This window comes from Drosophila novamexicana, unplaced genomic scaffold (assembly GCF_003285875.2).
Source record: "Drosophila novamexicana strain 15010-1031.04,08,12 unplaced genomic scaffold, DnovRS2.1 tig00001813-arrow-arrow-pilon, whole genome shotgun sequence".
NCBI lineage: Eukaryota > Metazoa > Arthropoda > Insecta > Diptera > Drosophilidae > Drosophila > Drosophila novamexicana.
In genome coordinates, this window is record NW_020824895.1 from 99,964 (window position 1) to 124,091 (window position 24,128).

The following is a 24,128-nucleotide window of genomic DNA, read 5'->3' on the forward strand; positions in this document are numbered from 1 at the left end:
AAATCTGAACAGCGATTTTTTAGTCGAAATTCATGTCCAAATCTTACCCCAAGATTCGTATCTGGACATGGGTAAAAAATGACCACCCCCATAACTCGGTCAAATCTCATCCGATTTTCACGAAGTTTGGCTTTTTCTTTATGGTTTTCCCTCTAGATTAATCTGGCATTCAAATCTGAACAGCGATTTTTTAGTCGAAATTCATGTCCAAATCCTACCCCAAGATTCGTATCTAGACATGGGTCAAAAATGACCACCCCCATATCTCGGCCAAATCTCATCCGATTTTCACGAAGTTTGGCTTTTTCTTTATGGTTTTCCATCTAGATTAATCTGGCATTCAAATCTGAACAGCGATTTTTTAGTCGAAATTCATGTCCAAATCTTACCCCAAGATTCGTATCTGGACATGGGTCAAATATGACCATCCCCATATCTCGGTCAAATCTCATCCGATTTTCACGAAGTTTGGCTTTTTCTTTATGGTTTTCCCTCTAGATTAATCTGGCATTCAAATCTGAACAGCGATTTTTTAGTCGAAATTCATGTCCAAATCTTACCCCAAGATTCGTATATAGACATGGGTCAAAAATGACCACCCCCATATCTCGGCCAAATCTCATCCGATTTTCACGAAGTTTGGCTTTTTCTTTATGGTTTTCCCTCTAGATTAATCTGGCATTCAAATCTGAACAGCGATTTTTTAGTCGAAATTCATGTCCAAATCTTACCCCAAGATTCGTATCTGGACATGGGTCAAAAATGACCACCCCCATATCTCGGCCAAATCTCATCCGATTTTCACGAAGTTTGGCTTTTTCTTTATGGTTTTCCCTCTAGATTAATCTGGCATTCAAATCTGAACAGCGATTTTTTAGTCGAAATTCATGTCCAAATCTTACCCCAAGATTCGTATATAGAGATGGGTCAAAAATGACCACCCCCATAACTCGGTCAAATCTCATCCGATTTTCACGAAGTTTGGCTTTTTCTTTATGGTTTTCCCTCTAGATTAATCTGGCATTCAAATCTAAACAGCGATTTTTTAGTCGAAATTCATGTCCAAATCTTACCCCAAGATTCGTATCTGGACATGGGTCAAAAATGACCACCCCCATAACTCGGTCAAATCTCATCCGATTTTCACGAAGTTTGGCTTTTTCTTTATGGTTTTCCCTCTACATTAATCTGGCATTCAAATCTGAACAGCGATTTTTTAGTCGAAATTCATGTCCAAATCCTACCCCAAGATTCGTATCTAGACATGGGTCAAAAATGACCACCCCCATATCTCGGCCAAATCTCATCCGATTTTCACGAAGTTTGGCTTTTTCTTTATGGTTTTCCCTCTAGATTAATCTGGCATTCGTATCTAGACATGGGTCAAAAATGACCACCCCCATATCTCGGCCAAATCTCATCCGATTTTCACGAAGTTTGGCTTTTTCTTTATGGTTTTCCCTCTAGATTAATCTGGCATTCGTATCTGGACATGGGTAAAAAATGACCACCCCCATAACTCGGTCAAATCTCATCCGATTTTCACGAAGTTTGGCTTTTTCTTTATGGTTTCCCCTCTAGATTAATCTGGCATTCAAATCTGAACAGCGATTTTTTAGTCGAAATTCATGTCCAAATCTTACCCCAAGATTCGTATCTGGACATGGGTCAAAAATGACCACCCCCATATCTCGGCCAAATCTCATCCGATTTTCACGAAGTTTGGCTTTTTCTTTATGGTTTTCCATCTAGATTAATATGGCATTCAAATCTGAACAGCGATTTTTTAGTCGAAATTCATGTCCAAATCTTACCCCAAGATTCGTATCTGGACATGGGTCAAATATGACCATCCCCATATCTCGGTCAAATCTCATCCGATTTTCACGAAGTTTGGCTTTTTCTTTATGGTTTTCCCTCTAGATTAATCTGGCATTCAAATCTGAACAGCGATTTTTTAGTCGAAATTCATGTCCAAATCTTACCCCAAGATTCGTATATAGACATGGGTCAAAAATGACCACCCCCATATCTCGGCCAAATCTCATCCGATTTTCACGAAGTTTGGCTTTTTCTTTATGGTTTTCCCTCTAGATTAATCTGGCATTCAAATCTGAACAGCGATTTTTTAGTCGAAATTCATGTCCAAATCTTACCCCAAGATTCGTATCTGGACATGGGTCAAAAATGACCACCCCCATATCTCGGCCAAATCTCATCCGATTTTCACGAAGTTTGGCTTTTTCTTTATGGTTTTCCCTCTAGATTAATCTGGCATTCAAATCTGAACAGCGATTTTTTAGTCGAAATTCATGTCCAAATCTTACCCCAAGATTCGTATATAGAGATGGGTCAAAAATGACCACCCCCATAACTCGGTCAAATCTCATCCGATTTTCACGAAGTTTGGCTTTTTCTTTATGGTTTTCCCTCTAGATTAATCTGGCATTCAAATCTAAACAGCGATTTTTTAGTCGAAATTCATGTCCAAATCTTACCCCAAGATTCGTATCTGGACATGGGTCAAAAATGACCACCCCCATAACTCGGTCAAATCTCATCCGATTTTCACGAAGTTTGGCTTTTTCTTTATGGTTTTCCCTCTACATTAATCTGGCATTCAAATCTGAACAGCGATTTTTTAGTCGAAATTCATGTCCAAATCATACCCCAAGATTCGTATCTAGACATGGGTCAAAAATGACCACCCCCATATCTCGGCCAAATCTCATCCGATTTTCACGAAGTTTGGCTTTTTCTTTATGGTTTTCCCTCTAGATTAATCTGGCATTCGTATCTAGACATGGGTCAAAAATGACCACCCCCATATCTCGGCCAAATCTCATCCGATTTTCACGAAGTTTGGCTTTTTCTTTATGGTTTTCCCTCTAGATTAATCTGGCATTCGTATCTGGACATGGGTAAAAAATGACCACCCCCATAACTCGGTCAAATCTCATCCGATTTTCACGAAGTTTGGCTTTTTCTTTATGGTTTCCCCTCTAGATTAATCTGGCATTCAAATCTGAACAGCGATTTTTTAGTCGAAATTCATGTCCAAATCTTACCCCAAGATTCGTATCTGGACATGGGTCAAAAATGACCACCCCCATATCTCGGCCAAATCTCATCCGATTTTCACGAAGTTTGGCTTTTTCTTTATGGTTTTCCATCTAGATTAATATGGCATTCAAATCTGAACAGCGATTTTTTAGTCGAAATTCATGTCCAAATCTTACCCCAAGATTCGTATCTGGACATGGGTCAAATATGACCATCCCCATATCTCGGCCAAATCTCATCCGATTTTCACGAAGTTTGGCTTTTTCTTTATGGTTTTCCCTCTAGATTAATCTGACATTCAAATCTGAACAGCGATTTTTTAGTCGAAATTCATGTCCAAATCTTACCCCAAGATTCGTACCTGGACATGGGTCAAAAATGACCACCCCCATATCTCGGCCAAATCTCATCCGATTTTCACGAAGTTTGGCTTTTTCTTTATGGTTTTCCCTCTACATTAATCTGGCATTCAAATCTGAACAGCGATTTTTTAGTCGAAATTCATGTCCAAATCCTACCCCAAGATTCGTATATAGACATGGGTTAAAAATGACCACCCCCATAACTCGGTCAAATCTCATCCGATTTTCACGAAGTTTGGCTTTTTCTTTATGGTTTTCCCTCTAGATTAATCTGGCATTCAAATCTGAACAGCGATTTTTTAGTCGAAATTCATGTCCAAATCTTACCCCAAGATTCGTATATAGACATGGGTCAAAAATGACCACCCCCATAACTCGGTCAAATCTCATCCGATTTTCACGAAGTTTGGCTTTTTCTTTATGGTTTTCCCTCTAGATTAATCTGGCATTCAAATCTGAACAGCGAGTTTTTAGTCGAAATTCATGTCCAAATCCTACCCCAAGATTCGTATCTGGACATGGGTCAAAAATGACCACCCCCATATCTCGGTCAAATCTCATCCGATTTTCACGAAGTTTGGCTTTTTCTTTATGGTTTTCCCTCTACATTAATCTGGCATTCAAATCTGAACAGCGATTTTTTAGTCGAAATTCATGTCCAAATCCTACCCCAAGATTCGTATCTAGACATGGGTCAAAAATGACCACCCCCATATCTCGGCCAAATCTCATCCGATTTTCACGAAGTTTGGCTTTTTCTTTATGGTTTTCCCTCTAGATTAATCTGGCATTCAAATCTGAACAGCGATTTTTTAGTCGAAATTCATGTCCAAATCTTACCCCAAGATTCGTATCTGGACATGGGTAAAAAATGACCACCCCCATAACTCGGTCAAATCTCATCCGATTTTCACGAAGTTTGGCTTTTTCTTTATGGTTTTCCCTCTAGATTAATCTGGCATTCAAATCTGAACAGCGATTTTTTAGTCGAAATTCATGTCCAAATCCTACCCCAAGATTCGTATCTAGACATGGGTCAAAAATGACCACCCCCATATCTCGGCCAAATCTCATCCGATTTTCACGAAGTTTGGCTTTTTCTTTATGGTTTTCCCTCTACATTAATCTGGCATTCAAATCTGAACAGCGATTTTTTAGTCGAAATTCATGTCCAAATCCTACCCCAAGATTCGTATCTAGACATGGGTCAAAAATGACCACCCCCATATCTCGGCCAAATCTCATCCGATTTTCACGAAGTTTGGCTTTTTCTTTATGGTTTTCCCTCTAGATTAATCTGGCATTCAAATTTGAACAGCGATTTTTTAGTCGAAATTCATGTCCAAATCTTACCCCAAGATTCGTATCTGGACATGGGTAAAAAATGACCACCCCCATAACTCGGTCAAATCTCATCCGATTTTCACGAAGTTTGGCTTTTTCTTTATGGTTTTCCCTCTAGATTAATCTGGCATTCAAATCTGAACAGCGATTTTTTAGTCGAAATTCATGTCCAAATCCTACCCCAAGATTCGTATCTAGACATGGGTCAAAAATGACCACCCCCATATCTCGGCCAAATCTCATCCGATTTTCACGAAGTTTGGCTTTTTCTTTATGGTTTCCCCTCTAGATTAATCTGGCATTCAAATCTGAACAGCGATTTTTTAGTCGAAATTCATGTCCAAATCTTACCCCAAGATTCGTATCTGGACATGGGTCAAAAATGACCACCCCCATATCTCGGCCAAATCTCATCCGATTTTCACGAAGTTTGGCTTTTTCTTTATGGGTTTCCCTCTATATTAATCTGGCATTCAAATCTGAACAGCGATTTTTTAGTCGAAATTCATGTCCAAATCTTACCCCAAGATTCGTATCTGGACATGGGTCAAATATGACCACCCCCATATCTCGGCCACATCTCATCCGATTTTCACGAAGTTTGGCTTTTTCTTTATGGTTTTCCCTCTAGATTAATCTGGCATTCAAATCTGAACAGCGATTTTTTAGTCGAAATTCATGTCTAAATCTTACCCCAAGATTCGTATCTGGACATGGGTCAAAAATGACCACCCCCATATCTCGGCCAAATCTCATCCGATTTTCACGAAGTTTGGCTTTTTCTTTATGGTTTTCCCTCTAGATTAATCTGGCATTCAAATCTGAACAGCGATTTTTTAGTCGAAACTCATGTCCAAATCTTACCCCAAGATTCGTATCTGGACATGGGTCAAAAATGACCACCCCCATATCTCGGCCAAATCTCATCCGATTTTCACGAAGTTTGGCTTTTTCTTTATGGTTTTCCCTCTAGATTAATCTGGCATTCAAATCTGAACAGCGATTTTTTAGTCGAAATTCATGTCCAAATCCTACCCCAAGATTCGTATATAGACATGGGTCAAAAATGACCACCCCCATAACTCGGTCAAATCTCATCCGATTTTCACGAAGTTTGGCTTTTTCTTTATGGTTTTCCCTCTAGATTAATCAGGCATTCAAATCTGAACAGCGATTTTTTAGTCGAAATTCATGTCCAAATCTTACCCCAAGATTCGTATCTGGACATGGGTCAAATATGACCACCCCCATATCTCGGCCAAATCTCATCCGATTTTCACGAAGTTTGGCTTTTTCTTTATGGTTTTCCCTCTAGATTAACCTGGCATTCAAATCTGAACAGCGATTTTTTAGTCGAAATTCATGTCCAAATCTTACCCCAAGATTCGTATCTGGACATGGGTCAAAAATGACCACCCCCATATCTCGGCCAAATCTCATCCGATTTTCACGAAGTTTGGCTTTTTCTTTATGGTTTTCCCTCTAGATTAATCTGGCATTCAAATCTGAACAGCGATTTTTTAGTCGAAATTCATGTCCAAATCCTACCCCAAGATTCGTATCTGGACATGGGTCAAAAATGACCACCCCCATATCTCGGCCAAATCTCATCCGATTTTCACGAAGTTTGGCTTTTTCTTTATGGTTTTCCCTCTAGATTAATCTGGCATTCAAATCTGAACAGCGATTTTTTAGTCGAAATTCATGTCCAAATCCTACCCCAAGATTCGTATGTAGACATGGGTCAAAAATGACCACCCCCATAACTCGGTCAAATCTCATCCGATTTTCACGAAGTTTGGCTTTTTCTTTATGGTTTTCCCTCTAGATTAATCTGGCATTCAAATCTGAACAGCGATTTTTTAGTCGAAATTCATGTCCAAATCCTACCCCAAGATTCGTATATAGACATGGGTCAAAAATGACCACCCCCATAACTCGGTCAAATCTCATCCGATTTTCACGAAGTTTGGCTTTTTCTTTATGGTTTTACCTCTAGATTAATCAGGCATTCAAATCTGAACAGCGATTTTTTAGTCGAAATTCATGTCCAAATCTTACCCCATAACTCGGTCAAATCTCATCCGATTTTCACGAAGTTTGGCTTTTTCTTTATGGTTTTCCCTCTAGATTAATCTGGCATTCAAATCTGAACAGCGATTTTTAGTCGAAATTCATGTCCAAATCCTACCCCAAGATTCGTATATAGACATGGGTCAAAAATGACCACCCCCATAACTCGGTCAAATCTCATCCGATTTTCACGAAGTTTGGCTTTTTCTTTATGGTTTTCCCTCTAGATTAATCTGGCATTCAAATCTGAACAGCGATTTTTTAGTCGAAATTCATGTCCAAATCTTACCCCAAGATTCGTATCTGGACATGGGTCAAAAATGACCACCCCCATATCTCGGCCAAATCTCATCCGATTTTCACGAAGTTTGGCTTTTTCTTTATGGTTTTCCCTCTAGATTAATCTGGCATTCAAATCTGAACAGCGATTTTTTAGTCGAAATTCATGTCCAAATCCTACCCCAAGATTCGTATCTGGACATGGGTCAAAAATGACCACCCCCATATCTCGGCCAAATCTCATCCGATTTTCACGAAGTTTGGCTTTTTCTTTATGGTTTTCCCTCTAGATTAATCTGGCATTCAAATCTGAACAGCGATTTTTTAGTCGAAATTCATGTCCAAATCCTACCCCAAGATTCGTATGTAGACATGGGTCAAAAATGACCACCCCCATAACTCGGTCAAATCTCATCCGATTTTCACGAAGTTTGGCTTTATCTTTATGGTTTTCCCTCTAGATTAATCTGGCATTCAAATCTGAACAGCGATTTTTTAGTCGAAATTCATGTCCAAATCCTACCCCAAGATTCGTATCTGGACATGGGTCAAAAATGACCACCCCCATATCTCGGCCAAATCTCATCCGATTTTCACGAAGTTTGGCTTTTTCTTTATGGTTTTCCCTCTAGATTAATCTGGCATTCAAATCTGAACAGCGATTTTTTAGTCGAAATTCATGTCCAAATCCTACCCCAAGATTCGTATGTAGACATGGGTCAAAAATGACCACCCCCATAACTCGGTCAAATCTCATCCGATTTTCACGAAGTTTGGCTTTTTCTTTATGGTTTTCCCTCTAGATTAATCTGGCATTCAAATCTGAACAGCGATTTTTTAGTCGAAATTCATGTCCAAATCCTACCCCAAGATTCGTATGTAGACATGGGTCAAAAATGACCACCCCCATAACTCGGTCAAATCTCATCCGATTTTCACGAAGTTTGGCTATTTCTTTATGGTTTTCCCTCTAGATTAATCTGGCATTCAAATCTGAACAGCCATTTTTTAGTCGAAATTCATGTACAAATCTGGTAACATTTTCTTGTGCATAGATATGTATATGGATATATATATATATATATATATATATATATATATATATATATTGACTATACGTCTAGAAATCTATACGTCCATGCATCTGTATATCCATATACATATCTATATATATATATATATATATATATATATATATATATATGTAAATATATATAGGCAGCTCAGAAGAAAAGTTAAAAAATTCAAGAAAAAAGGTTCCAAATGAAATAGCGAACATTGGAGGTAGAAGCTAAACGATTTATAAATTTACGGATATATAGAAAAATATAGAATTCTATATATATATATACGAATACATATATATACGAAAATATTTATATAGATTAAATGCAACACAAATTTTTAATGGTTTAACAAATGAACAAAGAAATTTCAATAAACTCGGGTTATTTAAATCATGCGCGAAACACTATATGGATCGTAGACACGCTGGGCTTGCATTTTGGGCAAAGTGCGGCGAAAGATGAAGGCGCCGCGATAATGATCCCCGCGTGCCATCAAATCCGTAAGACAATCGATCCACTGGCAATATATGGGCATAAACGGCGGTGCGCCGGCAGCCACGCCCGAGCCGGAGCAGGCCATGCAGGCGCCAACAACCTGAAGTGGATAGAGCAGCATAATGGCGCCAAACTGAAGCAGAGCCGAGTTGTACTCCCGCTGATCGGACTTGAGCATAAAGACGCGATTGCAGATGGCGCTGAGCGTGCTGGTGCAGAAGAGCACGCCCAGATCGCTGAGTAGGCGCGGCACAAAGCCCGCATAGAAGCCGAGCGGCCCGTCCTGGGCCAAAATCTCGCGCACACTACCCCGGATTGTCGAATAGACGACCTCGCGGCCCACAAACTGGGCCATTTGGCGCACCGAGATCACATAGAACGGATGCGATATGGCCAAACCGGTGGCAATAATAATCCCATCACGCAGCATATTCGAGACGTACTCACGAAACGGATGCGCCGGCTTCTCCAGCTGTTTCCAGCCAACCAGATGGACCAAGCTCTCCGAGAACAGAGCCGAGCTGGCGCTGCTCAGAATGCGCGGCCCCAACCCACGATAGAGTCCGGCAAAGCCATCCGTATGCCGGATATAGCGTATATACTGATGCACGCTCGGCAGGAACAGCGTCGAGCGGCCCAGCCAACTGGTGGAGGTCACAGCCGGCAGCGGCTCGTAGCCCAGCTGCATCAGGACCTTGGCGTACTCATACGGATGCATAACGGCCCCGAAGCCCATGCGTAAAAAGAAGCGCAAAAAATCATTCGGCTTGTCCAGATCATTATCCCAATCGGTTTCTGATTCCAACGTTTCCAACTGCCCCGCCTGCGGCTGCTGCTGTCCGGCCTCATCGCCGCTCTCCTCGCTCGCCTGTTGCTCATCTAGCATTGCCACGCCCCCCTCGAGACGCTGCACCGCTTCGTTGTCATCGTCGCCGGCTGAGTCATAGATACCCTCCAACATGAGCTCACGACGACTCTGCATTTCGCTTTGGCTTCTGCTCAAAACGCGTCCAATTACCAAATTGAATTTCAATTTTTCGTCTTGACTTGTTCAACCTGCTCGCTCGGGCTGAAACAAACTGAGGCTCCAGCTGAGGCTAGCAAACGCCCTGACAAAGCCCACAAGGCTGACTTGCTCTCTTCACATATATATATAAAACTATATAAAAAACTATGCCTGATTGACGATTTGCGATTGATTGCTGTGCTGTATAGGAAATTGCATTCGTTAACAACTAATTTCAGGGCTCGATGCTTGAGAAGCTTCTCGTATTTAAGTTTTTTATAACCAGACTCTATGGATAATGTATGAATAGAATCGTTTAACGCAAATGTATGTAACAAGCAGAAGGAAGCAATAACCATCTAGCATACCTAATTAACACCGCCGAGCTATAAATCAAGTTAATAACCCAACTTGTTTTGCCAAGCAATTTAAATGCAATTGACTTTTTGAGAATACACAAATAAATATGGTACACGGTACAATATACTGCAGAAAATTTCATTAAGATCGGTTTTTGTTTTTTATTTCTTTTTTTCGGTATTTTGACTGCGCACGTTTTTGCGAAGCACATTCAAAGAATTTCTGTATGATTGTACACATTCATGCGCGTCTGCTTCGAATTCTGTCAACAACATTGTAATTGCGATTGTATTGTTTTCTGTGCTGATATTTAAATTCGTTTTTTTCTCAATATGACTCAATTATTAATGTGGAGTAGTAGAGGCAGTGACAAGTGGTGCGGTCTGTCGCCAGTTCGAGCCCTACCAAGGAAAGTATTTTTTTTTTTGGCTGTAATGCGGTCGGTTGCGAGTTCGAACCCTGCCAATGGAACTTTTTTTTTTAATTCAATAACTTAATTTGTTTTAAAGTTAACGACTTACTTATTTTTGGCTATTTTCAAAGATCTTCAGCCGTAAAGTGTTGAAAGTTTGAACCGATTTAGCCACTTTCTGGCAACTCAAGCCTGTTCATGGCTTTCCTGTGTTTAGAAGCCGATTTTTGTCTTCGTTTTGTCTTGATTTCATATAAAATTCACCCAACACATGACATTTCCTTCAATTCGTTTATTAACTTTAATTGACTTGAGCTCGATTTGTTACAACGCAACATTAAAAGACTTTCAGCTGATATTTTATTTGTTTTGCAAGGTATTTGTTATATACATATTTATTTCGCATGTTGCCTGTCCATACTTTTAAGCCCAAAGATCAATGGCCAAAGCAAGTGGAGTGAACGCCCAACCGCTGAACCCCCGCTGCCCCCCCGCTACCCGCTACGGCTCCGTTCTGGCCGCAATCGACGGGTTTTGGCGAGACGCGGCCCACTTTGAGAGCCCGGTCGCCCCTGTTGTCTCTTGTCACCATTTGGCCACTTATTGCAGAACATGAAATTTCAATTAGTCAATTTTACTCTATGCTGTTTTTCTGGTCAATTAAATGCAACCATATTGCCAGCTGCACACACACATCCAATGAGTATGAGTTGCAAGTTCAGCTCTTTTTTTTTATTTACACTCCGCTGCAAATTGCATGTGAAGTCAACAACAACACTGGCAAAATCGCATCAGATTAACCGAAATGTATAAAGGGTATTAATTCGATTGAAAAATGCATTTCTGTGCCGTCAAATACAGTATTGGGAAACGTTTAACAAACAGTGACGCATTGACGCACCGATTGATAAAGCAAAATAGTCTTGGAAAGTGCTACAATTAAAAGTACAAAAGCTTAAGGGAACAAAGTTAAACAAGCCAGTGTAGGTAAGAGCCTTAAATAAACAGTAAATTAGTTTGTGAGAGCAAGACAGAATGAACTAAATGTCTGGAAACAGTGTTCGAAAATGGCTCAAAATTCAAAGGAAATAAGACAAGTGAATCAAAATAGCCAAATCAATGCATAAAAAAGCTGTAAATACTTCGATAAAGACAAAAATAGTGTTGGGGAATGCAACATTTCATAAATAAATAATTGAGATATCGTTGGGAAAATGCTTGGAATACAGTATCAGAGATTATTGGGAATATTTTAATTATTATTAATTTTCATCTGTTAATCAATTATTATTATTTCCTATAACTAGCTGAAATAAGATCAAGCGACAAATTAGCCAAGCTCAGATATCTGAATTCTTCCCAGTTTAATTGATTAATTTTATGATCAAAGCTCATCAAACACAATCTTCTCTCTTTCCCTTCATCTTCCACTCTCAAGTTTTCTACTTTTCTTGCGTAAAGCATAACAATTTTCCAGATAATCGTCAAATGAGCGGGCAAACGGGCCCAGTAAATTTGAAATAACCAAGCGCAATCGAATCGTAACCGGTAGCCAGTCCCCAGGACCCAATCCCGTAACGGCAAACCCAAAAAGGGAACTTATGCGACACGCACAGTTGATTAACAATGTTGCAATTTCTGCACCGAACCGACGCATCGATGGGCTTGGCTGATGTCCAGCGCAAATCTCTGAAACAGCCAAAGGGGAACAATGAACACCAAATGCCGCCCCAAATCCAGCCGCCTGGGCATCATGCAGTTCCCGCACGATTATTGCACATCACTAATTAGTGATGTGAGCGCCGCGCGCGCGCTCCTCAATTTTACGTTTCGGCACGAATAGATTGCGGGACTGGCAGGCGAACGAAGTCCGTGTGAGTGGAGGGACACCAAATGCAAGCGCTCCAGAGTTGCAGCCGTGCACGGGCGGGGACATGGGCACGGGCACGGGCACGGGCCTGACGTTGACATTCCACTAACAGTGAAATTGTTTTCCAAATCCTAAGCTTGCATGTAGCCACAAGCAACAACCACAATAAGAGTGCTTTAGTCGGGTGTGCTCGAAGAAAATATACCCCGCGTCTAGCGACAAGCTTACTTCAATGCACATAAACTTCTGATTCAAGTTCCCATCGCCTCACAGTACATATCAAGTTTGGTGCATCTAGCTCTTAAAACTTTCGAGTTCTGCTTATCGATATCGATAATTAGCGATATTATGAAAATGCTGTGCTGTGCTGCGTATGGTATAGGCAAAAATATATAAGCTCAAGTCTCAAGCTCTTAAAGTTGTCAGGATATTCTTAAGAAGATATTTCTAGAAATCGATATTTATCGATATTTATCGATTATCTAAAATAAGCGGCGCTTTTGTGCTGCGTATGGTATAGGCAACACAATACTTCAAAATTCAAGTCTAAAGCTCTCAAATTTTCTGAGCTGTGCTTAGGAAACCTGTGCTTAAGAAACCAAGAAACCGATATTTATCGATATCGTAGAAATGAAAGGTAAAATCGAGCTACTTATGGTACTGGCAATTATATATTCCAAAAGTCAAGTTTCTAGCTCTTAAAATCTTCGAGTTATGCTTAAGAAACCAAATCTCAAAATCGATAAATATCGATATTATGAAAATGAAAGGAATAATCGTACTGCGTATGATATGGGCAACTAGCTCTTAAAGTTTTCAACTTCGACCAGAGCATGACTTACTTTCACTCGGCTTATGCATTTGCACAAAAGCATCATACCCAATGCGCAAAATTGGAATGGGTCTAGGGTATCACAGCCAGCAGGCAATGGCAATAGGCAACCACGAAACGGCAGCAACCGAATGAATGGCAATGAATGCGACACCAGACACTAGGCCTAAACATTTTCAGCGCCATGCATCACCCACGTTCACATTCACATTCACGTTCTCGTTCAGATCCCACGTTCATGTGTGGTAAATAGTGAACTGCGTTCGCATTCGTTGCCAACTCCACGCCCCGCTCTCTCTCTATCTATCTCTGTCTCCACTTGCCTCCGTCGCCCCTTCATTCCATTTGTCAATTTGTATACCCTAACCAAAGGGTTATATGAACTAACTCCATTGTAAGAAACTCTCACAAAAATTAGCATTAATTAGCACGCCTGTCATTTGATTTGCCAATCGAAATTAGCAGCCACTTTAACATGTGGTCAAAATGTAAATACAATCTCTTAGCGTTTGACCAGCTGTCAACATTTAGCAGCTAGTTCCTATGGCATGCGCTTGTGTCAAACTTAACAGACAAACTTGATAGTCATAATATAATAATATAATATTATATAATTTAAGGTTGTCATGTTCCTGTCAAAGTTATCAGGCAGTTTAACATGTTGTCAAAATATATTTTCTATGTCCGTAACTTTTAGCAAAGTTTGAAAATCAAAGAGGCAGGTCATCTACCCTTTAAGTTGTTGTCAAAAGTTGACAGGCACTTTACCATGTTGTCAAAGTGATTGTAAAAATATTGTCATGTATTTATGTCAAATGTAAGTTTTCAAAGAGTGGGCAACCCTTTTTCTATTTTTTTGCTAAATTAAAAACTCTGAGCGTTGCCACACTTGAGAAAATTTCGAGAAGTCTTCATTTATTTTCATATTGCAATTACTTAAATGACTTATTTAGTGTAGAATAATTGTTGGTAGGATATGCGAGCTGTCGGTCTGTGGTGATTGATACTAAATTCTTGTTGCATTTGCACTTTAACGTTGTGTTTGTATACCCTGTAGCCATTGCAAGTGGGCATAACAAGTACAAAGAATACATGTAACAGAGTGAAGAAAGCGCCGCCGAACCTGTTAGCCAAGTCGAGTTGATTGTCTTTTCAGTCAATCGCAGAGGGGATTACGGCTGGGTATATGTAAATATCTGAAAGCCTTATGTATACCCTGTAAATTTCAAAACATTAGCACAATGAGTCCAACATTTAATTGCAAATCGCCAGTTGTATGCGTGCATAGCAACTCGTTGCTGGCTACAGGGTATCTACGATTCGAACACTCGCACGTCGAAACACTTAGTTGCTCAGTTTTTTGGGGAGGCAGCTGATGTCCAGGGATTAAAATAGCCGGATGCAGTGCGGAAATCAAAATGCTTTGGCGGCCAACAGCGACAGAGATCAGGACAGAGCAAGAGTCCGACCAAAGACGAGTGCGAGAGTAGGGACGAGGGGTAACACCAGTTTAAATGGCAACTAATCGCAAAATGCAGTTAGAGAGAGCGAAAGGGCAAGAGAGGGGAGAGGGGAGAGGGAGAGAGCGTGTGCGAGTTGATGAGCTAGAGGCGCACCAGGGGCCACGGTCAGGTGGAGGTGTTTGCATAATGAATGAGCTTGCGCGCCAGCAACAATAACAACCTCAGCTGTGGCTTTTTTCGGAATTGGAAGCGCCCCACACTGCCCCCGCTCCCCACCCCCTTCCACCCGGCTATAAACGCCTAACCTCAAATCCCCAAGCCCCAAAAGAGGCACGTCTCGTGCCGTTTCACGCACAAGACAATGAAATCAAACGACAAACGCAAATGTGATCAATAACAGTTTGTGGATTTCAGCGGCAAATGGGAAAGGCGGCGCACACTGGTCAGAAATATGTTAAAACAAAGAATAGGGTTGAATTTGAAAATAGATTTATCGAGCCCAGCATAAAGTTATCGATTGCTGTTATCGATACGGACGCCGTTAAAGAACAGTTAAGCTTTTGTATGTATTTTAAAAAAACTTGATTATTGATTGAATTAAAAGCTTGTAATTAATGTTATCGACTTCTTTTATCGATATATAATCGATTAAAGAGATAAATATGTTTTTTTAATTATTTAGGAACAACTTGAAGTTCGTACATACTTAACTATTACCTCGAACTAACTGCTTGAATTGCTTTTATCGATAACTGTTATCGATTTCTGTTATCGATATATATACTTGTAATATTTTTGTTGGTGATTTCAATCACATGCGAACCACTGTGCAGCACTGCAATTGCAATTGTTGTGCATTTGCGGCTAGGCTGGGCAAACTGCGTAAATTGCCAATGTGGACGTGCGGCAAAAGGCGTGTAGAAGGACTGAGACTGTGTTAGGTTACATTATATGAGGTTAGATTCGATTCGGTTGGTTGTGCTTTAAAAAGACCCAAGTGCATATTGAGCTTATGCAAATGCGGGGCCACAACTGCTGACAACTTGACTCTCGAAATTATGGCCACAAATTCCGGAGTCCGGCGTCCGGTGTCCGGAGTTACAATTTCCATTTTGTCGGCCCCGTTCTGACATTGACCGGCAACAAGTCATTATTGTAATTATGTTAATACCCGGCACACATCACATCACATGGCATCATATCGCATCTCTCCCTCTTTATCTGATTGCCGCTGTCTCTGTGCCTCTCCCTCTTTGTCTAGCTACGTGCCTAGAGGGCGACTACAGCATTGTATGCTTGCGCATCGCTTTCTCCGGAACTAAGTCAATTTGCGCATAATTTCTTTACGAGCTTTACACACACACGCACAACCCCAAAGATGTCCCCAAAACCGAGCTGTCCTTATGCCCCACAAAGAAACGGGGTATTATAAAGTTCTGTTAGTTTATGTAGCAGTCGGAAGGCAACTGCTTCCAAATCAGGAAGTGCATATATATATATTCCAGATCAGAACAATCGAAGTTCATCTGAGAGCTTAGACTGTACATTAACTCACGTTTGTCTATATTTCACCTCTAGGTTTACAATTTCGGAGTCCCTGGGATCATTTAATATGGTATCAAAATACATTTGTAGTAAATAGAAAGTACTATTCGAAAAGGGAAAAGCTGTGAGCATTTACCAAGGCTATTCTTAAGTGCACGCCCTACGTTGGGCGCCAATGTAGATATTTAACGTTTGGAACATTGTGCCCCATTATTCTATTTTGTTTGACTAATATAAATATAAATAAATAGTTATAGTTGTTTCAAAAACTTAAAGAAAAGCTTTACAAGGCCCACGTTGGGCGCCAAAGGCCAAATATTGCGTAGTTTTTTAGCTTCTACAGCCGGTCAGTCCGTCAGAACGAATAGATATTTAGCAGCATGAAGATTGGAGTTCACTTATAAACTCTTTTCAATTTCTGTCATTTCCCAAATGAAATTAGATCGGGAGCACACACGTTTTGATATTTTTACATAGAAAATTCTGTACATTGGTACATTAATGTTAAAAAACATACGTAAAATTCTTTGGATCGATTCGAGGCACACTCCCAGACAGAAGGGGGAGTTACTGAGCGGGAGAACATGGCCAAACATTTTGCACGGATCATTGTCTATGGTGCTCAGTCTGTGGGACGTGCCTTTGTCAAGGCTGTTCGACAGGAGATCGAGGCATCGCGGGCGGCGGCGAACCAGCATCGTACGAACGTAAATAGCCAATCGAAATGTTTAGATCTGTCTGTCAAGGGCATGACCCTGCACGAGGCCCAACAGATACTCAATGTTAAGGATCTGTCCAACATCGAAGAGATCCGTGGCAATTTTGAGCATCTGTTTCGGGTCAACGAGAAGACAACCGGTGGCTCCTTCTACATACAATCGAAAGTCTTTCGGGCCAAGGAACGCATCGATCGTGAGCTGCAAAATAAACTGCAAGAGGCCATCAAAGAGACCCAATCTGTATCCCCAACAGCAAAGGCAAATCGAGCTTAAACCATTGAGCCGCAAACTGTGTGTGTATATATATATATTATTCTGTCTCTGAGGCTGCTCGAACAGTTTGTTCGCAATAGTTGTTTATTGACATTAAAAAAAAAAAAAAACAAAAAAAAATAAATAAATAAATTAAATTAGAGTTGAACGAAATATATAACATCCCATTATACAACAGGGTACACACAGAAATCAAGCATCGCGTTTCATTTGACAGCCCCGGCTCAAATATTATCCAGCTAGGTTTTGATATTTTATCGAGTCTGAATCCTGTTCCAAACAAATAAGAACTCGAACATGAAATACGATTGTGCAGCTCCAAATTGCTGAGCTTGATCAAAAATATATCTAGTATATAGGGAAACAGACAAGTTTTCCACGCTTCCTTTTATAATGCTTTACGATATAGAAGTTTGATGCTCAGACGATTTTGATTAGATCTGCGGAGCATATTGTAGGCCCCTTCCTGAGGATTTCATGCTCAGCTCACTTTTTGAGTGACTTTTGATACCTTCAGTTAGGATATCTTGATGAACAGAAATGTTTTCTGATTCATGAGCAATGTCATCGGACAATAGTGTCCGATCGGAAGAATTCCAAGAATGGGAGATAGAAACAGATAGACGAACATTAGCTCGGCTGTTGATACTGATCAGATATATATATATACTTTATAGTTTTCCTCTGCCTGTTGCATACAAGCGCAGAAAACTAATATACCCCGTTACCCATTAGCGAAGAGCTTCATATATTACAGAAATTGTTCGCTAGAAAATATCGCTAAAAAGTTTACAAATGCTGCCAAAGCAAATGTCAACTTATTCCAGCTGACAGCCGCTTAAAATAGCCAAATTTAGCCGAAAAAAAATAGCTGAGTTGTCCAACACTGGCTTTTAGAGAAAAGTTTTAGAAAAGAGAAAACTATGCGTTTAATGTAATATTACAGATTTTCTCAAAATCGATTTCAACAAAGATTTGTTTGTTTTTAAAAGTCGAGGAACTTTTCCAACACTAAATGCCTTTACATTATTTGTCAACTCATAATCGGCAGCCATGCCTTTGACATTTTCCAACACTAACACTAAACATAGTGTTGCTAAAGTAATAATAAAATACCAGCACGAATATCTGAAAAACAACATGAATATGTTCAGAATTTGTCCAGATTTTGTAGACATGCGACATTCATGAGCCTGGCCCCAACTAATCGAAATCCAATTGAATTTCAGAGAACGCAGCAGGCACATTGCGACATAATATATCGGAGTAGGCTTTGGTAACAGGTCTAGGCACCTGGCTCACATCTTCTCAGTTTTCATTACAGTTCGAGCTCTCTTACAGTCAGGAGCTCCAACTATCGGAAATTATTTGTTTTACAAAAAAAAAAAATAAGAAAAAATGTGAGAAAAATACGTTTCGTGCTTAAAATTAATCTTGTGACTTTTTTCAAGCGGTTGAGAATTGTTTTAAAAAGAAATTTCAAATTGTGACAGAAAAATAAATGTAAATTTTTTGTTTAGTTCGTACCAAATTTCGTTCCAATGTCAATGTCAGGAAGTGTGCTACTTAGAAATGTTAGATGAAAATACACTCAAAAAAAAACAAAACGTGTAAGTAAACGATTTAAGGGCGCAAATGGGGTACATTGGTTCGGTTAGTAAGCGCAGGTATTGGTTCAAGCCTTGGCTTCAATTCCCATTGAAAACGAGTAAAAGGGGGGTATATTGTACTTGTGCGAATGTATGTAACGGGCAAAAGGAAGCAATATTCGTGTCCATCTAGCCACATCTGCCTGTCTGCCCATTTCTGTGCGTATATATGAACGCAAGGATACAATACTTGATTTTATTTTGTTTCCGATAATCGATAACTTGCTCCATTTCCAAGGAATCGATAAAAATCGATATTCAAGTCAAATTTTAACATATAGCTTCTAGAAAGACATTTATGCTATTCTGCAAGAGAGTACAGGGTATCCCCTAGTCAGCAATTTCTAGCCTTTGATTTGGTAAAAGACATTAGAGAAAGCTTACAAGGGTTCAGGGTATCCCCTAGTCTGCCACTCCCGGCCTTGGGCTATAGGTCATTTACAAAGCGCAACTTGTCAGTCTGTTTGTCAATCCTGTGGCGGCCTTACAGCTTCCCTGGGGACCTGTTACAGTAATTTAGGAAATAGCCGACTTAATGGGAAAAGCATTTGTGGCAAGTCATGGAATTTTACCCGAAGCACCTTTTATCTACTAGAACTGTGAATAGGGCAAGTCGAGGTACAACTTATACCTTGACCTTGGTATAGCTGAGGCCATGCTTTGAGTCCCTTCTCGACATAACTCTGGACTTCTATCCAGATACAACATGAACCCACAGAAAGCGCTAGCAATAAAGCACCGTTGCAAAGCAGACTCGTACTTCCAATAAAACCCCAAATATGGTCGGCTATTTTCTCTCTATTTTTTTTCCAGTTAAACCCCTCAACAATGATACACACAGGAGCACACAATAATCAAAACCCTGATAAATGGCGATCTGCTTGGTGTATTTGCGTTTTTGCTGACATTATACATCTTTGATGCGACGGTACCACAGACCACGAGACTTTTCATAGGGGTAAGTACGAGAAGAAAAAAAATATAGAAAAAAAATAACCTTTTTGCTTAACAAACTTTACACACAGTTTGCTGGATTAGTCGATCAAAGGCAAATATGAATAAACTGTTTGTGGCACAAATTCACCCTCCCATCTGTAGAAAGAAAAAAAAAACCAAATTAGAACAGAAATACAGATTACACGTAAGTGTTGGAAATGCTTAATATGAGGCCAGTTTCATGAATGCTCACTTTTTCTAGTTAACCAACACTACAAACTCCAGTGTTTACACAGCACACACACCCACACACATACTCAATTCTCAGACGTTTCGATTTCTTCGTCGATGGTAAATATTTAAATAAAAATTCAACAATTTAATCGTAACATTTCATCTTCTAGCTTATTTATATGCATCTTTTATGCTCGCTCTGTACATAGACATATGTATTAGGAAAACGCATCTAAATAACAACCAAAAATCGTGGTTTGTTTAAACTTACGTTTTTTTTTTTTTTTTTTGTGTGTTTTTGTGTTCGCCCATATCGTCGTTGTCGCACATCAGGAAGTAAGCTTCGTTAATTAACATTGTCGCGGTTGGTTTTACCAAAATATCTGCCCGCCTAACAATATACAATAATATTTTGGACGCAATCGCCTCGTGGCATCGCCATAAAGGGGGTAAGCAGCTCTAACCGGTATGATGGGAATCTCTTGGCCGTATTTCTCTTAATATGTTAAACCTTTTTCTCATAGTTCAAATACAGTTCTTGCACGGAATCCAGTTGAACAGGATCATGAGGGTTGCGCGTCACTGTATTATCAGAAGCTGCATATTTGTTTGTTCTAATAATCGTCTATCCAAATAAAACCACAGATGCAACAAACTCATTCTTATTTCGCTTAATTTATCTGGGTTTAAGTTGAGCTTGAAGAAATAGAGGGAAAGGAAAGGAGGTATCTCTCGTTACTTCTCCACTCTACTCGTTAGTTTTAATAAAATTAACATTAATTTGATATTCACTTGGAAGTGCTTAGGGGAAAGATTGAGAGATTTCTTTTAGCTGAATCGATTAGATTTTGCCCTGCCAAATATGGCCCGCTCAACATAATTGTTTCAGAGTTTGGCGAAGCTATGTACGTTTGGAATTCAGTAGAAGCTGTCAAATTTGCTGAAAGCGGCACAAGCTATCGACTATCGGAAACTAATACTGCGTGGGCAATAGGAGGACCTACATTCCCTAGCTCTTGGCTCTGATAGCCTTGCGTTCAAACGGAGGGACAAACGAACATGTCTATAGATAGACTCGGCTATTGATGCTGATTAAGAATATATATACTTTCTGGGTTCACAGATGTTTTTCTTCCGGCCTTTTACAGAAAAAACTGGGTATAAAATTCGTCATCCAAATTCTTTCTATCTGATGGAGAGGAGTACATATTTTGCAGAAGTGTCGATTCCGACTGCTCTAATTTCCATAGATACTCGCAACTTCTTGGTACTCGTTAGTTTTCGGGTACTCGTTACTTTTCGGTGCTCGTTACTTTTCCGTACTCTTTACTTTCGGGTACTCGTTAGTATAGGTTAATTTTCAGTAATTTTTACTCTTGGGTATTCGTCAGTTTTTAGGGGCTCGTTACTTTTCAGTACTCAATTCACGGTTACTCGTTACTTTTGGGCACTAGTTACCACGACTGCTCTACTCTCTATCAGGTTACGCTTCAGTTTTGTCTTCTCGTCACTCTGACTAATCACATTCACCCGAAATTAATTAAGCTACTCGTTACTTTTGGGTACTCGTTACTTTTGGGCAGTCGTTGCTTTTGGTTTCTCTGAGATACTTAAGACGTCGCAGATATATACTAGAAATCCATAAGTTGGCCATGTGAATAGAATTTGATGCTGTAAAGTCAGAGCAGGCCTTGAAATCGACATAAAAATGAATGAGCCCAGGCGAAAGGCAAACAGATTCATTCCAGTTGGAGCTCCACTGGAGCCAACAGCTCTAGTTTTCTAAATTGTTGTATAAATTTCAAAATTTGTTCTGCTTTTTCTCTTTGTTTATTTCTGTTGAGAGAAACAAATAAAATCAAAAAGTCCAAAAATTCAATTTGTTTCAAAGTTTCAATGTTTCTATTCAATCAATGTGAAAATTTCAAAAAGTGTTGCAAAATTACGTTCAGAAGCGGTTTGTATGTTCGTGTGAATGGGTGTGAACACAATGATGGTGAGTACCCAAAAAGGAATTCACATCAACCCATTGAGTATTCATCCAAACCCTTTTCTTCCCCCCATTCTCCAGTTGTCACAGATGCTCTTTGTACACGGCGCAAAATTTTAAATGCTCAAACAGAAGTCCAGATCAAAAGTTTTACGCGTTTCTATTTATTTCTAACAACCAAATAATCGTATTTCGTAACCAAGAAGGGTGAGTGAGAACCAAAATGCCCGTCTCGGATACACTCTATATATATATATATATATATTCGATCTCCTGCAGGATTTGATGTGATTGTTTATTTCACAATTCTTAACTTTCAATGTATATTCGCCCAGAGAATCGGAAACTCTTGGAATAGATTGCTCAGTCAAGGGGTAAGTCCATCCAGACAGATCTCTCGAGCGATCCCTCCGATCCGTCTGGTAATACTCCCCATTCTGAGCACCTGCTCATCTCGGGGAGATGAGGACTCGTTGTCCTTTACAATTTGCAAGACTCTCAATGTTTGTCACAAGGTATTATACGAGCTATATCATCCTGATATTATCGCTATAATACGACCTACGACCTATTGCAGTTCAGATCATTCAATTCAACAACCAAAAAATAAATCAGAAATTCAAAATTGTAATTCGAAAAGCAATTCTCTAAGCTCGACTTTGAGCTTCATCTGAACGGTAAGCCTTGGATCTTGCCTCTCCCCTTTTTCCTAACCAATTATCCGCCTTCTCTTCAGGAAAAAATCGTAACAAGAAATTAATAAAAAATACATAAATCATATCGTCACGGAAGAAGGCGAGGCCAAGCAACTCTCGATGCGGAAGATTCTACTCGAAATTTAATTTTAACAGCTGGCCTAACTCCTAACTACAAAAATACTAGTCGTAATGTCAACCAAAAACTGAATCAAAATTAAATTAAACAAGAATTGCAATAATAAAAATAAATATGCAAGTTAAGACATAAACAATTATTCTCTCAATGCTGTGAGGGAAGAGGGGTTAATTGGATGGGAAGGGTTAAAACCCAGACTGTGAACTGAACCATCAACATGGTTCAAACTGAGACTAAAGAGATATATATTGGAGCATGCCAAGGGAGTCAATTGCAGAAATCGTTTATAGGTAAGAACATTGGTTCAAATCGTGAACTGAACCAGCATTATGGTTCAAACTGAGTCTAAACAGAATTGTCCTCTTGACATGCCACAGCTCCTAGTGTGTGTGTGGAATCTTTCAGATGGGAACTGTTTTGGAACATCAATAGCATCTTTATCTAACAGAGCACACATATATCATAAAGGCTAGCCTTTGTCCTGACTAGTCAAGTCTTGTCTTAACGACAGAAATGATGCATGTTTTGCGTCTTTGAGTTTGTAAGAACATTGGTTCAAATCGTGAACTGAACCAGCAACATGGCTCTATGAACTATGAACCTAAGCAGTAGATAGTTCAGCGAGAGATTCGCTGGACAGAAATCCTTTCCTATTGAATGGCAATAACAAATAGAGAAAACGTGCGAAATTGAATTAAATTTAAGCTTTTGGCAAATATAAATTAAAGGTATTAAACGTTTATGGAGAATTATAAATATAATACAAATAGCCAGTGTATATAGAAATTTGTGCGCTTGAAATTTGAAATGCGTTTTAATTGTTTTATTTTGTATTTTTTGTTTGTTTCATTTTTGCTGTTTCGGCTCATGCCTTATTATCAAAAGCGCAACAATTTACATTCAAATTGCCCATTCGCTTCTATTTTCCATACCCTGTTGCCCGAGCATAGGCCGCAAAGGGCCTGACTGACTAGAAAGAGATTCAACATCTCGTAACTCGAGAAGTTTTGAAGCTACAGTTGAAAAATTTGAGCTGTAAAATCATAAAACTATTTGTGGCTTTAGTTTTGTTAAGTTTTTGTTATATGTAAAAACTTTCAATTTCGGAATAAAGAGGTATACAAAAATATAATATGCAGACGTTATCAAACACTAATTTTTGTTCAATAAAAACTTATGATAAAATGTGTAAAAAAATCGTAAATAAAGTAAAGAAAATGTATGCAAAGTATTTACCTGTGGCTTTGCAGGAGCCTGCAGCTGTGCTAGGCAGCTTTCACTTAATGCATTTACAGGGTATCTTTCAGTCAAGCACTTGTGCT

The 24,128-nt window shown here is 39.5% G+C and overlaps 2 protein-coding genes and 1 long non-coding RNA gene across 4 annotated transcripts; 2 read left to right on the plus strand and 1 right to left on the minus strand.

The window, feature by feature from the left end:
* Positions 1-8,514: 8,514 nt before the first annotated feature.
* Positions 8,515-9,734, minus strand: LOC115768526 (mitochondrial carrier homolog 2). Its single transcript, XM_030713117.1, has one exon. It carries the CDS (start codon positions 9,663-9,665, stop codon positions 8,574-8,576), a length of 1,092 nt encoding a protein of 363 aa, XP_030568977.1. The 5' UTR covers positions 9,666-9,734; the 3' UTR covers positions 8,515-8,573.
* Positions 9,735-16,610: 6,876 nt separating this feature from the next.
* LOC115768527 (mitochondrial import inner membrane translocase subunit TIM16) lies at positions 16,611-17,277 on the plus strand. The gene has a single exon (XM_030713118.1). The coding sequence runs from the start codon at positions 16,756-16,758 to the stop codon at positions 17,161-17,163; it is 408 nt and encodes a 135-aa protein (XP_030568978.1). The 5' UTR covers positions 16,611-16,755; the 3' UTR covers positions 17,164-17,277.
* Positions 17,278-18,481: 1,204 nt separating this feature from the next.
* Positions 18,482-23,198, plus strand: LOC115768528. 2 transcript variants are annotated; one of them, XR_004018568.1, is made up of 11 exons: positions 18,482-18,773; positions 19,626-19,770; positions 19,838-19,953; positions 20,011-20,099; positions 20,153-20,448; positions 20,507-21,978; positions 22,054-22,179; positions 22,252-22,487; positions 22,550-22,649; positions 22,709-23,096; positions 23,184-23,198. It is a non-coding gene; the product is annotated as an uncharacterized LOC115768528 (long non-coding RNA). The 2 variants fall into 2 exon arrangements; XR_004018567.1 differs by having other exon boundaries at positions 20,153-20,431.
* The last annotated feature ends 930 nt before the right edge of the window (positions 23,199-24,128 follow it).